Source organism: Paroedura picta, chromosome 1 (genome assembly GCF_049243985.1).
Source record: "Paroedura picta isolate Pp20150507F chromosome 1, Ppicta_v3.0, whole genome shotgun sequence".
Classification (NCBI taxonomy): Eukaryota; Metazoa; Chordata; class Lepidosauria; order Squamata; family Gekkonidae; genus Paroedura; species Paroedura picta.
In genome coordinates, this window is record NC_135369.1 from 125955192 (window position 1) to 125972220 (window position 17029).

At 43.0% G+C, this 17029-nt stretch overlaps 1 protein-coding gene across 2 annotated transcripts in view; it reads right to left on the reverse strand.

Annotated features, from left to right (window-relative positions):
• The window catches only part of LIN28B (lin-28 RNA binding posttranscriptional regulator B), a 117743-nt gene extending 101292 nt beyond the window's left edge, over positions 1 to 16451 (reverse strand). The window contains exons 1-2 of one of the 2 annotated variants that reach the window (XM_077303235.1): positions 16293 to 16451; positions 7634 to 7682 (exon numbers count right to left, since the gene is read on the reverse strand). In XM_077303235.1, coding sequence (XP_077159350.1) covers positions 7634 to 7667 — 34 coding nt within the window. In that variant the 5' untranslated portion in view covers positions 7668 to 7682; positions 16293 to 16451. Of the gene's footprint in view, positions 1 to 7633; positions 7683 to 15931; positions 16213 to 16292 lie in introns of those variants that run through there. The other variant, XM_077303240.1, reaches the window with a different exon arrangement.
• Positions 16452 to 17029: the final 578 nt, after the last annotated feature.

The window sequence follows — 17029 nt, forward strand, 5'->3', positions numbered from 1 at the left end:
CTACAACCGATTTCCTTCTAAGTAAAGCGGGGGCGGGGGGGGGGCGGTAGAAATCTTAGTCCTTTTATCTACAAGGCGTCAGGTAGATACTAGGCATAGTTCGCCTCTGTAACCCATTAGGAGTTTTTCGGTGAGTCCAACAGTTGGCCGAAGGAAATCATATACAGCATTCGGGTCCACCTTAACCACCCTTTTCCTGCGATAATACCGCTAGGAAAAAGTCAGTCCAATAGGCTGCTTTCAGCCCAAGGAAGTTATGGCTTTAGGCACTGTGTATGCCTGTGCACTCCAATGAGGGGAATGATCCATATTTTACAGAGGTGTGAACTGCGATTCAGAAAATTGTGATCTTAAAAAACAAACCAAAATAAACGCCTACCGGAAACGAAGCGGCACCTTACTTTGGTTCGAGAGGCAAGGCGAGCCAGCGTTTCAAAGCATTTTGGGAAGAGAATAGTGGGGGGAGGGGCCTGGCCAAGGATTGCACTTCACAGGTTCCTCCGCCATCGCGTTCCGGGGGAGGGGATGTGATTAATGACTTCCTAAATAAGAGGCCAGTTTGCAAGCCTAGCATTACAGTGAACCTCAATCAGCAACGATTGTTCTCGAAGAGGGAGGGAGTTTTGTGGAAGGAACGAGAAGGCGACGAGAGAATTGGCCGGGGAGCAGGAAACAGAGAGGCTGGTGGTATACAGAGGGTGTGCGGGGGAAGGGCAACAAAGAGGCGAGGGGATAAAGCTGGGCCCGGAGCCTGCAGTTTAAGTCGTCGTCAGCAGCAGCGGAGGCGGCGGGGGAGGGGGCAGGTATCTCCGGCACAGTCTGTCATGTATATAATATAGGGCACTTAGTTGCCACAGCCTTCCGGATTTTTGCAACGGCCGAGCAGACAGAAGGAATTGCCAGTAACCAAAATAAAACTCCTTTCCCTCCCCGCGCCATAATCTAAACAATTGTCTTAATAATTGCGGCCTGATTTGGTAAAGGCGAGTAGGTCTCTATTTCAAATAAATGTTGTCAATGCTTAAACCAGCGAGGAGCAAGCAAAGGCAACGCCCCTTCGGAAAGAGAAAAGGTATCCCCCAAGAACCCCACGTCGCTTATCCCTCGGTCTATCTGGGTACTAGGCAAACTTTCCGAACTTTAGCCTCTTTCCTGAACAGCCACACTGGTTTCCGTGGAAGTGACGGCCTCACCGAGTGCCGGCAGCGTCCCTCCTCCCCATCAGCGCAGTTGTGAAGGCCGGGGGGGGGGGTGTCTTGATGCGGGCTCTCTTAGTGCAAGATACATTTCCCTCTTCTGCTCCCGGCCCGGTTTGCCTTGAATATGCTTTTATGAAATCGTAGGATTGCCCACTGTTGTTTTAGAACTGGCGACAGACAGTCTAAACAAACAGCCAAGGTCTCTGGACTGGTTAAAGGGGCCTATTTACTCCCTACTTTTTTGGAGGGTGTGTGTGGGGGGAGGAGTGTTTCTTTTTTAGGATAGCAAGACTGTCACATTAACATTCGTGCGGAGGGGGGGCAATAACAACTAATCCCCCCCCCCAGCACAACTCATGAGCAAGGAAGCCTAGTTCCTGAAATTCCTAGGCAGCCCTCAAATGTAAGCATTCTAGTAGTTATTTCAATGCTGCCTCTTCCATTTGAGAAGGAGGGAGCTTGTTTTGGCCCCTCCCAGGCCCCGCCTTTCTCTCCTGGTAAATATCCCGCTGCCCTGAAACAGCAGGCAGAAAACGCTTGCCATTCCATGCACAGTTACCGGGAAGTAAGTGCTATCGAATGCAAAGAGACTTACCTCTGAGTAAATATGCACGGGATCGTCTTGATCATTTAGTTGACACCCAAGGGATATGCAACCTGAGCCCATGCATGTTTAATACGAAGTGCCCAGGCTTTGTCTCCCGGCCAAGCTAGAAAGGTCTGCAATCAGTATAAGTGTTGATTTAAAAAAAAAACTGATAGCTCTTTTTAAAAAGTAACCAAGGAAGAAACGTGTACAGAGGAAAAAAGTATTAGGTATGCCGATTTAGAAATAAAAGTGAAATATGGTGTTGCATAGCCACATGTGAGAGGATACCTCTCACATTGACATAATCATCACAAATCTGAAATGGGAGACAAGTTCTTATTTCCATAGGAACGATAAACCTTTACCGATTTAGCTGGGATTCTAGAGAAAAAGTGAATAGGTTCTCTTCTCTCCCCCCCCCCTTGAATTAAAGATACTCCAGAAACGAACAGCAGATTTGTCTAATAAAAGCATCTTCAGTGCATGAAATGTAAGGTGGTGCATTCTAGGGAGAGGCAAGAGGGACAACATACAGAGCCTACCCAGAACCTCAAGGTAGTAAGTACCTATAGCTTTCACTCACACAACTTTTCAAGGCAAAAATGGGGAGAGAGGAAGAATTATGACCCTTCCCTGCTAAATAAGAACCATGGTATGGTATTAAAGTTTCTGCGGGATTTTTGTAATCCCAAATTTGTTTCAGTTGGAAGCAGGGGCTGGGAACCCGGATTTTTTTTTTCAGATTCCCCCCTCCCGGTTTTAAAAAAAGGTCAGGAAATACACGGGTGAGGCAGGCAAATAGTCACTGCCAGTGGCGATACCAAGCGACCCTGCTCCACAAAAGCCGCCTTTGAAACAACCACATTGGGATTTACCCGCAGTCCTGACCAAATTTTGTAGGCCTCCAGTATTAGAGGGATTAAGGTTGGGGTCAGCGGACTGGTCACCGATGTCAGATGTTATCGGTTCATTCATTTCCTGCAAAAGACTTCGGCCTTTTAAGTTCGGGGGAAGGTAAAGAGCCCAGCCCAGCTGGGAACTCCCGCGACCTTTCTGAATCTGAAGGTGGGGGAGGGGGCGCTAAATAATAAGAACGGGGCATGTCCTTAATGATTCTCCCGCGCACGGCCAGCAAACCGGGGCACGGCGGCTTTCAAACGATTCGTTGGGGTGTGTGTGTATGTGGGGGGTGTCCGTGGAAAACCAGCACTTAACACCAACAGCATCAAAAGCGAGGCAGCCTTGCCTTGAGACGGCCGTCCTGTGATCGCACAGACTCCCCCCCCCCCCCTCGCCCCACGGAAGAGGCCAGGGTCCTCAGGACCTCGCAGTCCGGCTCGCGGCGTTTGTTTCCGGTTTCGCGCCCACACCCCCAACCCTCCCAGCAAAGTGCGCCCTCAAGGAATGGGGCTTTTTGGACGGGCGACGCGCATCCCTCCGTCGTTTCAGGGGGCTTCGCCACCCAGCAGCAAACGGGCTCACGGAGTAGAAAACTCCCAGCCGTCGCCGGAGGGAGGGATCGCTTTCCGCTAGCCTCCGCCTGGCTGCCCTTCCAAAGGCGGGGAGCAAGGGGGCGGCTCGTGCCTATTTCAAGCGGCCCACAGAACTGTCGCGGTCAGGGGCAGAACGGCTCAGTCCGCGGCTGGGAAAAGCCCCCCTCCGATGTCTCACGAATAGGAGGGTCCTACTGGCTGCTTAAGCCCCGCGCTCGTCTAAAGAGGACCTCCGAGACGCGCCGGCGCCCGGCAAAGCTCTCCCGCACCAGGACCGGCACCCGCCTGCCGGGCGTTCCCTACTTACAGCAGGTACCTTGCCCTACCGCCCAAAACCTGGCTCGGGCAAAAATTCAAGTTTCAGGCGAGTTCGGAAGGAAAGGCACTCTGCACATGGTCAAGAACTGCATAGGTGCTGGGACAGAATTTTGCAAAAACACTGCAACCTCACGTTCCAACTTTCGCGTGTACACAGTCCACGGAGACTTTCCCATCCCCAGGGCAGCTGCGCTCCTTGCGAGATAAACCTCAGCTACTTTTTATGGGACTGAAGCAGCATTTTCACGATACTGCCGGCTAGACTGGGAAGTACAACGGATTATTCTTAATTTTAAAAGGGACCCGGGATAATTTAATCTTTACTAAACCGTTCACTCTGTTATGGCACAACTGAATCAAAGGTAGAAATTGCCTTGATGAGATGGATTTCACCAGTCTCGCGAGCGGATGGGCGTTCTTGCATCCATAATAGACCTTCAATTTAGCTAGGAAACTTTAAAGTGGCTGGGGGTGGGGGGTTATAGTGCTTCTGAGTAAACTTGCACAGGAACCAGCGCTGTCAGGGTCCATTGGGCGGAAAGTGCATGAGAACCGAGGTAGCTCCCATTTAACTTTCGTGGAAGATCTGATTGAATGGAAATTGCCCAATATGAACTCTAAGCGGCGGGGAGGGGGGGGCTGTGGGCGGGAGGAAGGGACGGCAGACAGCCGCCTGGTCGGCTCATACTGCCGCGAACCTTCAAAGATGTAATGAATCCAAAACTTCCCTTTGGAAATTCATGCCCATAGTATTCTTTACACCTGCGGAATTTAACATTCCTTCAAATATTTAGTTTTGACTAACTTTTGTGGAACTGTGCCTTTAGTTTTCTTCACCTTTTAACTAAAAAGTAACTTCCTAGGAGCATCCTCCTCCCCCGTGAAACAAAATAGGGACTTCTTAGGAAGAGCCATCCTGTGCCCTCCTCTTCCGGGAATCACTTGTTCTCGACACGTGTGATCGGGGTGGTCGTCTAGACTGGAGGCAAGCTGTCAACCCGGGGAATGGTGCGGGAGGCGCCAAACAGCACGTGGTCTCGCCTAGCTAGTTTGCTGCGGCGGGGGAGGGCAAAAAAACTCCGCCAGGAGCGACGAGTCGCCTTCGAGGGAAATTTAGAGGCGCGGCCGGCATGGTGTACGCCTGAGCGAGCCCCGTAAAATGCATTTTGCGATGCATTTTGCGATATGACTTACAAATTAGGATTGTCGGCGCTGCCTCCAAGTTTGCGGCTGCGCAAACCCCCATCCTTGACCCGGAGCTCCACTTTTTCAGTTACTAATTTGTATCGGTAAAATATTGGGGAGAGGGGACCTTTCACCCAAAATGATTCCTCCTTCTCGAAAGAACCAGCGACTACAGACGTAGATCCTCTCGATTCCGATAATTTAACCCCGGGAACTTGTGATTCTCGCACTTTTAGAGAGAAATCTGATCCAGAGCGAGTCTCCCCAGCCCCCTTTTACGGAAGTCTCAGGTTTCACGTGCTAACAATAGCAGGTCAGAGTCCTCCCAGCCAAACAGGAAACTTTAGAGTAAGCGAGGCGATACCTTTCGAGGCCAGCTAGCCCTTCGCAACGAATTGGCGTCAGTTGTTCAAAGAGAACGTGTTGCTACCACACGCCGGATTCAGTTCCGCCGAACAAAGCCCGGCTTGCTTCCGAGTAATCTATACAGCCAAGCTGCAGCAGCAACACCTGCTATTGCATTGGCGCTGAGGAAGAGATAAACGGCTCTATCACGGGGTCCACATTTTTAAAGAAAGGTTGTGGGGAAGGAATGGAGCGTGAAAATGCAACACCGTGGAAAGCTACACAAATTAAACCCTGCGCCACGGGTTCAGACACGCGAGGACTCGGAGATCCAGCCCTCATCTCCCCCCGCATGTGGCGTTTGCCGCTCACGATCCACACCCGCAGCATCCCTGAGGGGCCTCGCTCAGCACCGCCGGCTCCAAGGAAGGCGGCCCACGGGGGGCTTGGAACCTGAGAGCGCTAGGGCCCTCGAGCCACGCGGAGCCGGCCAAGCACGAGCGGCGGCCTCGTGCACCCCAGCGCCTTCTCCCGGGCCGGCCGGCATCTGCTGCAGGCAGCGCGGTGCCAGGAGGCGCGAGGCGAGGAGGCGCTTGTGTACGCCGCAAGTCTCAGAACCCTTCCTTGGACAGACGCTTCTTTCAAAAGCCGGGGAGGGGGTTATTTCTAAGTAAGCCCATTCAATATCTGGCTGTGAGGGACACCAATGAAACACGCCGCCTAAGCCTCTGATCCGTCATTCTGTGGAGTTTTACCGGCCAATAAATTCATAAAACAGATGAGCCAGAACAAGTTTAACCCTGTAAACTAGTTTCAGGAGAACTGCAGTAAAAATAATACAGAAGACTACAAAGCGCAGGGCATAAATGGTTTTTCCTAGGTGTTGGTGCCTTCCGGCAGACAAGCATGCTTGCCATCCACTACAGGTAAGATGAGGCTTCTGATCCCAGAAAACCTTCCCCCCCCATCAAGAGATGGGCAAGGGGCAGTCTAAACTGGACACATACAGGGCAGATAGCTTCTTTACTCGGAAATTAAGTTAGATCTCTTTGACAGTGCATTTAGGGTTGCTGGGTTCCCCTTGGTCACCAGAGGAGTAGGACTGCCAGATCCAAACTGGGAAACTCCTGGAGATCTGGAGCTGGAGCTTGAGGAAGATGGGGACCTTGGAGTTCACCTTCCAAAGCATCCATTTTCTCCAGGGGACATGATCTGCAGTCTGGAGATGAGTTGTAATTCTGGGGGGATCCCCAGGGCCCTATGTGGAGGCTGGCATCCCTAATGCAACCTTTTCCACCCCTGTGTGAGTTAGGTGACTTGGAACCACGCAACTCAAATAGGAATCTCTCCACTTGTTACTGCATGAAGCACCATACCAATATCTATGGCAGAAACTCCTGAAACATTCTTCAGGGTTTGGGAAACCTCAGGAGTGGTGCAATTGTGGAGAATATGGTTGGGAAGCCAGGAGCATCATTGGCCACTTAGCGAGGGATGGCAGGTGAACATGACCAATATGGTCATATCACCCAATAATTCTTTAACACATTTAAAACATACTCTCACTCATTCAAGGAAACCTTTCCAGGATTGTTAAGAAACCCTGGGATTTCATGAAACCCTGGTTGAGAAAGCCTGATCTAGGGAGCAGAACACAAACAATTATCTGGACAGGAATAAGCAGGAATCGTTTTATCTTTTCATTTCTCTATCCAGGGCTTGAGAACAGAGATGGGATTATCAAAGGACATTCTGGGGTTTGGTAGTCAAAGTGAATACAAGCTTTGGCTGGACACTCAACCAGTGATGCAGAACATCTGGAACGCCTGTTAGAAAGATACCAGGGGCTTGTGTCACTTTACCACATCTCCTGCACAGTATTTAGAAAATGAACCACAAACGGAACAGTTACATGCAATTGTCATATACCTACTTCTTTACAGGATCAATCACCAAATACAGACTCAGATATTATGTACTGAATGCTATTTGTACTGATTTTTTGCATCTACATTATTTTAGTGAGCGCAGATGTCAGCTTATCCCTGTGATTTTTCAAACATTCTCCCCATTTACACTAAAACTACCTATGACAGAAAATAATATTAAACCAAGTTACTTGCAGTGGAATTTGCTTAAAGAACAAGAGAGGGGGATCATTTATTTAACAATAGTTCCTCCCCACTCCAGGGGCAGCAGCAATACCACGTTGACATAGGATTATACTTGGCAGATCCCACATGAATGATGCCCCCAACCCCCTGCAATATGGCAGCATTCTATAACAATTAATAACCCTTGTGTCCAAACAACAACTTCTTTTCATCCACGTGCAGGAAGTTCAAAATCAGGCCTTGAAAGGAGGAGAAAATGTTTACTGGCTTCTTTATTCAGAAATTAACAAGTAGCATATTGAAGGTTTTTGTTTTTGTTTTGCAGTTACTAATAATACTGGCAGCCAGAGACAGCCCTAAGAGTGGAAGGAGGATAGAAAAAGAACTAACCTGGACTTGAAGAGACTTTCCAGAATGGTCTCATAGTCTTCTGAGGTACCTAGAAATCAGAGAACTGCAGTCACTACTATGTTAATTCTACCAGAGCACTGTATTTCATTACCTCTTCTCCAGTTTAATGGCTCATTAGAAGGCCATAAAATGCTAGTTCTTGACTCCATGAAGAGACCTGTAAACTTTTTAACAGGTTGAGACTTACCTAGCTCATCACAACTACAAATGGATAATCAGGTGGTATTCTAATGGGTCTAATGTACTGAAGAAAAAAGGTCTTTCACACTTTAATAAAGACATTTGTCCTTTAAATGGATTCCACTACAAAGCTAGCAAGTTCATGGTGACTTGATAGCACAATGCATTATTCACTTAATGACATAAGCAACTCCTAAGTCTTCTGGTAACTCATTCTCTCACACCTCACTATGCCATAATAAAGAGCATGTTACACACAAATACAAACATCTTTGATCAAGTGCAGTAGCAATCTACATGAGAAGTATTTCATTGTTACCCAAGTCTAAACAACCATTTCTTTATTTAAGAGCAGTGTGGAAATGAATATTGCTTAGACTAAGCCAGTATATTTATTTTGAGGCCTACAACACACTGAAAGCAATTGGCTTGTTTGGTTGGCTAGTGCCTGTATATATTGTTGTCCAGTGTTTATTTTGAAGAGTCAATATTTTTTAGAATAAAATTGTTCTCTTGGCTGTGTCGGTAGATAAGGGTTTCTTCTGTATAGTTGCACAACTTCTATATTAAACAAGAGCAGTGCATGTCTATTGTAACCTAATCTGTACACCTTGAGAATTTACAACTGCTCTAATTTTGCCTCCTTCAAGTCAAGATTGAGTGCTGCAAAACTTTCTTCTGGTCCTGTGACCCATTATACTTTAAAAACATAATGCTGTAATCCAGATTTGAAAAACCAAGCACCCAAAATACCCTAGCTAAGAATCTTTGCAGCTATTAATACTAATAAAATTCACTTTTTAAAAAATAACTTTTTAAACAGCTTGTTAGTTATGAATAAACCATACCATGCTATACCTAATACTATATCCTTTAAATCTATATACATTCTACATATTAAAAATGGAAGTAAATTTTACTTGTACATTACAGATAACTACATTTGGAATACACAGAAATATATGATAAAAGCATTTGCTTTACCTATCCTAAGAGCAATTGCTACTATTCTATTCCTATCCAAAGAACAAATACCGAATCTAAGAGAATTATTACTAGTGCTACTGCTTGGAGGCATAGCATTTATTTACATTTCTATGGTTATTTATTTTCTTGGAGGAGTTTACATAACTGCAAATACTTCTTCACTGTATACCATTCACGATGTAAACAGAGTACTCGGGTTTAACTGTGAATTATTCAAAATGAGATCCTATTTCTCATGAAACAACTCAATTGTATTTAAGTGGTAGAAGCTTCACCATTTCATTCCTGTAAACAGGACTAAGAATTCATAGACAAAATTGCCCTTTGACAATCTCATAGTTTGGGATCTATCATCAGTTGCGGTTAAATGCTGCTACTAGTTAGTTCTTGTTGCAAATGGACCACAGATTTGATCAGTCTTCATTTCCATCCATTAGTTCTTCTTCCTTGTTGTGCTTGCATAACACATGCCATTCATTATGCTCAGGTGTTATACAATGGCATCTGCCAATCATTAGGCTAGCATGATCCTCAATATTGGCACTAGAATTTCTGAAAGTGAATTTTAGTGAACGGATTTTAGGGCAGGTATATAGCAATCTCACATTGTCATTCCTATGAAAAATTAACCTAGGAGTAATAAGATGGAAACATTGTATTATCAGAGAATATGGGATTAGACAGCATGTTATAAATTGATTTAAACCTGACAATATAAAAATTGTTTCTAGACATTACAGGGTATAATATTCAGCAGCACATATATACAATAATATTTTTATTCTTATAGCATGCCCTTCCTTACTTGACTCAGGAGAGGTAGCATCAAAATTAAGCACATACAATTTTAATAATTACAATATACAATAAAACATTAGGATTAAGTTTTAAAACTAATGTTAAAAGTCACTTCCTCATCAGTATAATCTTACTGAGGAGCTCTAGAAACTCTAATTAGGAAGTCATCTACCCCCCCTATACATTTTACTGCTTTTGTGTTGCATATTTCTTCATCTGTTTAGTTGCTTAATACTGTCATTGTTCGCTCAGGAGTCAAATGTCACACAAATTTACATTTTGTTGTTTCATATTAGACAGACAACGAATTAAGTCAAGATGATATACATATATATGCTATACAAATCTATTTAATAAAGTGTAAAAAATGCTATATAATCCCTGCAAAATCAAATGCTAAATGTTAACAGTCTTTATTTAAGAGCTTTTAAATTCTAAACCATGTGTCAGCAAGTAACTTCTGAAATATGTCTCAGACAAATATTTAAAAAGTTTGAAATCTTAAGATTTGCCAAGGTAACATTCTCTTAAACAATTTTATTATAATTTTAATATAAAACTACTTTTAATAAAAGCCCTAGTGCTTTACTTTTAGAAATGGATAGTTAAATAGGCATTAAGTCTGAGAGTAGCAGAATTGTTGTATTTTGCTAGGATTTGTTTAAGTCACTAGAATCTAGTAACATTCTCTAGTCACTAGTCACTAGTGCCATCCTCTAGTAACGTGGATTTAGTCAACCCAATCATGTTCCTCTAAATTAGTCTTGTCCCATGTAATTAATTCTATCGTTCCTAGTAAGAAAATTTTAGCATTCTATTTATAAAAGCATTTAAAGAAGTTAACACTCATTTTGAAAATAAAGCCTTTCAAATAAATTAATTCTAACACCCAGATTCTGAAACCGTTAATTTGGTTTTACAATTTATGAAAACGTATATTATTGCTACTAATTAAAATTCCTAAAATTTAATTTCAATCATTGCATTTAAAATTAGACACATCTTTGAAAGACTAGAAGCAATATTCAAGTATAATAGCCCATTTCAAAACAAATAATTCAGCACTCTCAAAAGTTAAACATATAATAGATACACATTTAGAATATTCTCCAGTTTTTGGTAAAAAAGAATTTATTTAAAAGCCACCTTAGAAATTAATGGGATTTACTTGGAAGGTATGTTTATTTAGGTATAAGTCTATTTTTAATGCAATAGAGGGACATTTATTTTGGCTGCTTTGTGCTTATCATTTTATACCCCTTTGTATTTCTTTACTGAACTTAAAGACATCATTCTATATTTTTAGTTTTTTCTAGATTTATCAGTTTGAAATTGGCTTCTTTCATTAGCTTGTATTCTTGAAGTACTAAAGTTACTCATATTAAACTAACTGTAGCAGCACTATAGATTTATGCTATATCTTTGTATAAGAGTTATGTTTTTAACTTCAATAATATATGAATATACAATTCATTTTTGCTGACTGCAAAGGAGTCTAATTATTTCTATGGAATATTAATTGTCAAGGAGAAGGTCTAATTTCCTCATTACATATATTTGTTCCATTAAAAACTCTCTAGCCTTCATAGAATTGACTCAGAAATATATTTAAATCAGCCACTAAACCTGATCTGGATTTATCACAACTATTGAAACTTTCCTAGGAGAGGCAATGGTGATAAAACATTTTAAATTATTATTTCTGAATGCCTGATCATACTATGCACTTTTTCCAGATTGATTTATTAAATACTATTATATTCTGTTCATTGAATTTGCTTTTGCTCTTCAAAATAATTTGAAAACCTAACAAAAGCCTATTTCCTTTTAGTTCACAGTATGCTATGAATACCCCTGGGTGTTCCCTGTATAAACAAAATAGTCCTTGTGTTTTATTTGATAATTAATACATCACAATTCAGTATAAGAAATCTCCAGTTTTATTTGCTTAAATTTTGAGCTAGAACCATGTTACTTACCACAAGACTAATTATTCTATTGACAGTGTAACTGTACCTAACTATCAGCCAGGAGTTATTGTACTGCAGCAGTGTGAAGCAATAAATGAAGCTGCAAACTAAAATGTTTTGTATCACATTTAAAATTACACTTATTTCATAACTGGTGTTATAAGTAAAGGATTCAAATGGTTTGAAGGAAATTTAGCATTTGGCCACCTTTCAGATTGTATATTTATAAGTATCTGGGTGCTATGTAAACTGCAACAAATTATCTTGTATACAACTTAAGGTATCCTATAATTGTTTCAGCTCTTAATTGTTCACTGGAGGGCAAAGCCTGCTATCAACTCACTCAATACGAATATATGATTTTTGTTAGTATAACACTTTTATATAATAAGTAATAATAATAATGTATAAAAATGAGATTAAGTTTCTTATCTAAAAACACATTCATAAGTGTTTTCAGTTTAGTCACTAATCAAAAGTCAATAAGAACAAAATAATTCACACAAATTTACATGTTAATAATGCTGCTTTTGGAAACAGAATTCAAATTAATAGTTCAGGAGAAGCTCCTTTAACATTGCAGTCAAAGTTGCCCCAGTTTTTATATTGTTTCTTCTAGTTCAGTATTTTAAAAAAACTGAATACTGCAATGTATGAAATAGGAAATGAACAATTAAGCCTTAAAAATAGAAACAAACCTGAGGCATAGTAGGTTGATAGTATTCCATAACAGATGAAACATACTTATAATACAGGGAAACAAACTTTTGAAGTACTGTTCCCAGTTAACAAGAAGTCAATACTTAAATATGCTCTTTAATTTTAAAAAGTTCAAAAATACAGTGCTTAACTATATACTAAATTTCAGGCAACAAATTGGATGGACTCACAGATTTTGCCTAAACTGTGAACATTGTGACAATTCATGATCTTTGCAAAACTGATTTGAGTCCAGAACACAACTACCCACCTGAATCTATCTTCATGGAAGGTACCACAATAAGTTGCATGGAATGGAACCCCATCAGTCTTACAAAGAAACCTTCACAGGAACTACTGATATTTCTTTTCTTACTCAAATGTTGTTTTCCTGCTTTAGACAAATGCAACTACTCACCTGAATCTTTGTAGAACTGGTATCTGTACAGTATTAGACTACTGCATGACACAATATGCATGTACATAAAATGACAAGATCATTTATATGAATTAGTCAGAAGCTTGCAACTCAAGCTAGTCCTCGATAAACTGTAAGAACCTGTATTGCTGGGCTAGAACACATTAAAGGCCTCTTTTTGTATAGATAAGCTTTTGTTCAAGCATAAGGCAAAGTAAAAACTGATGGCTTGAAAATGAGCTGTGTGACCTTTGTCTTGGCATGTCACCTTTGGCCTTTAATTTGAAGATCCTGAATATCAATTCATTCTATTTTTAGAAACAAGATGTCAAAAGTCATGTGTTAAGTATTTATATTTTTATAAATCAGAAAAAGAAGGCAGAATCAATTACAAGTGAGTTACTTTCCAGGAAAAAAAAACAATAGCTGATGTGCAAATGATCTGTTTGTACAAAAATATTTTACGCAGAAAATACAGGAACACACATAAAATTAGTATTAATTTTCCCCTGTTTAGCCTGCCATTGTTTAAGTATTTTATCACCAAATCACACAAAAAATTACCTTTGTGGTCATGGATGACAAAGTGTTGGTAGTTACAGGGTAAAAATGGTTAACACTTAAAAGACATTGTTGCCACAATTTTATTATGAATAAAAAGAACATTAAATTTCCTTCTTGTGAAGAGACACTAGTGCAGTGTAGTGTACATACAACGTTCAGCTCAAACTGCAGATACATCACACAAATAAGATTTTATGAAAGTTAACTTGCCTGCAATAACTTATGAGATACTCAAAATACAATGAAGGAAATGGCTATTCTAGTAATTTCAGCAATTTGTAGTTGGGAGATTCTCATCTGGAAATAGTGATCAAGATGGCTGTCTTGATTCAGCACTTTGGCCAGCGACATCATACATGTCATAGGAGGGGCTGATGTGTAAATGCATTAATATTTCTGCAAACTATAACCAGTTTTATGTATTGTACTTGATGATGATGACTAATATTAAACATACTGATAGTATTAAAATGTCTGCTTAATGAATTAGGATCTATGATAACACAAGCTTTGAAATCATTATTAAACATGGCCTCTTTAGAATGTGCCTTCTAGTAAATTGTAAAAGGAAGACCCATCCAATGATTCCTTTCCCATGCAAGGTACAGGAGAAAACGCTTCAGAACAAAAATACAGGGATCAATTCTCTTTAACGGCTTAGCATATTCACTACATTTCTGAGACATGATCTGATACCATTGCTTATGAGGGCTGGTAGTGCATCCCAGTGATACCACAGTGGAAGTATGGGCCGTGATAGAAATGACAGTTGTTTCTCTCTCACATCTGAAATTCAACACTCATTACCCAGTTGGTTTTATTTCGGCACTTGAGGAATATTTGAGCTTCCCATTTTAGCAAGCACTTTGTATAGAACATTTAAAATAGTGAGCACATATCTTCCTTGACCAGGAAAACATGGTTGAAATTTGATACTATGACATAGCAGGTTAATTAAGAAAGATTCTTTCTTGTGGCAGTCAACAGACAATTTTAGTATAAGAATGAAATGATTCTTTGTGCATAACTAAGGATTTGACAGCATGGAGTCCGTGCAAGGGACAGTAAGTTTAAGAATTTAGCTCTGTGTTATGTACAATATTTGAAGTCTTAAATTATTTCCTTGCAAGCAGTCATTTTGTTCCTCAAAGCAACTCCTTGGTATTAAGACAGCAACATTTGCCACCTGTTTTCTAACACAGCACTGCTGCATTACATCTTACTAACTGGCAGTTATTAACAGTCAATCTGCTTGCCTGCTGCAAATGAGTCTGTTTCCATTCATTAAACAGAGCTGTTATTGAAAGCTATTTATACAACGGTAGGTGTGTGGTGGTTTTAATACCTTTAGGTTAATTTATAATAGAAATTTCCAAAAGGAGAAGATCTGATAACTTCAAGGAAATTATTCATACACATTATAAGATCTGTCTTTCAACAGTAAATATATAACATGTTTTGAGAACAAGTTTAGCTGTACACCATTTTCATAAAGCTTGCATCGTTAGTATATAGATAACTTCATTATGTTGCTAGCAGCTTGGGACATGCCCTTTAAAGCCACTGAAGAAGAAAACCCACATTTAGTTCTGCCTTCATTAATTGTTAGAGGTTATACAAGAAAGAAATTAGCTGCTTTAATGGCCAGGAAACTTTTAATCGTACTCTCTCAGGAGACTAACAACTGAGACAGAAGCCTGTATATTTAAGAGCCATTATGGTCTTGTTGGGAAGATCTAGTCACCAATACCAACAGCCTTAAATATTTCAAAGGAATACAAAATTTCTTTGTATCTCCTGCTCCTAAGATGCAACATTTTAACAGATGCCCATCAAACAGGTCTAACTAGGTCAGCATTAGAAACCAAGCAACAGAAACCATGTATTTTAGGTTCTTTATTTACCCTTCCATTGCATGTCATCAATACAACCAGCTTCACAAGGAATTTATACTTCTTACTACATAGTACTGGATAAATGCACAGAAGAGAATCCTCCTGCACACTGGGAGCAAATCAAGAAAAAGAGGACACTGAGGGAAATGGGGGAGAGAAAGCAAAGAAACAGCGTAAGATCTAGGATTTCATTTTCTGTTCGATTGCATGAAACAGTTCAAAATGGCGGCCTATTACTTACATTTTAAAGCCCCACAGAGAGGACCCCGACTTATACAAAAGATCAAGTAACGGCACGCTTGTCCCTTCCCCTACAACAGCTACAAAGGGCAGGCATAGTTACCCAGGTGCATTTAAAACATTAGTCTCTCTGGGGCACCGATCCGCGGAAGAGAAATGCCATCCCGGCTCCTGCAGTCAGTTTAAGGCTCACGCCCTGCTTAGCACACAATGTAGCTGTCCATCCCTGTCTTTTCCTCTCGCTTCCCCCTCCTCGTCGTGGGTTCCGAGTACACAGTCTCAAGCGCCAGACTCGCTCGCCCGCCTCCAAAAGTTCTGCCTCGGTGGAATCCCTTACGCTCTTCCTTTCTCCCTTACCGTAAGATTAGCTGCTTTTTGTATATACAAAGCAAGAGCGATGCGCAACAAGGCGGGCGGCGGCGGCGGCCGGGGGGGGGGGGGGCGAGGAAGCAGACTAGAGGCAAGGGCGTGGGGGAAAGAGAGAACGCGTGCGGCGCCCCCTGGCGTCCAGTTAATGGCGCGTTACCTGTGAGCACCGCTGGGTTCTCTTGGCGCGAGCAAGTTAATGCCCCCATTCCGCAAGGAAAGTCTAGCTGAGCCGCTGCGGGCACGGCGCTCCCCATCGGCTCTTCGCTCAGTGCTACGGACGGCTTGCCTCTGCTTTACTGCTTTCCAAAGGGAGGCAACGCCAGGGCTGAGTTTAAAGGCACGAAATTGCAGGAGGGGGGGAGGGAAATAAAGGTGTGAACCCGGAAGTACACCCACCTCACTAGCATCACTCATCACCCCCGTGCTTCCAAGCAACTTTTCCCCATTGGGGGGGGGGTACACCTTCTCCTCCCCGAGACCAGAGAAAGGCGCCTCAGGAGGAGCTGGCGCTCGCTTACCTCGCTTGCTCCATGGTCGCTGGGCTCGTGTGGCTTCGGCGTGAAAAATGGACGGGAGAACCTCTGAGGGACTAGGCGGGGGGGAGGGGGGATGGGACTGGAGGAGGAGCAGCAGCAGCGACGCAAGCGCTGCTGCCTGCTGGCTGACAGGCTCGAGGAGGCTGAGCAGGCACCGAAGGCAGCAGCCACTGATTTCCCGCCGTTGCGGGCGCACACCTGCTTAAGCCCACCCGCCCGCTCGTCCCATTGGCCGCGTCCCCCGGAGCGCGCCAGATAGCCCACCCACAAGCGGCTGCCTCGCTCAAACGCCGGGCCGGGAAGCTCCGCACCAGCGCCTGCCCCGCCCCGCCCAACCACGCCCCCGAGAAGGCGGCTGGGCCGGCGGCCGGGCTGGAGCTCTGCGCCGAAGAACGCGGGACATGGTTCAAAAAGGCGCCGCACGACTGGCCCGCGTTGTACAAACGCCGCCGCCGCCGCCGCCGCCGCCGCCGCCGCCTTCTTTCAGGGCGCGATGCTGCTGCTTTTCTCCCTGGCGAACCAGAGCGCTGTCTGTCTGTCTGTGTGCTGAAAAGAAGCAAAGCTGCCCAGTAATAATCGCCGTCTTGGCGCGGTTGGCTTAGAGAAGGAATTGGGCGTAAACTTGGGCATGAAGCTGGTCCCGGGTCCAATCGCCGGGACGGCTCCCGTTCTAAATGGGTACAAAAGAGCTGCTGCCAGCCGAAGGAAGCAGTACTGAC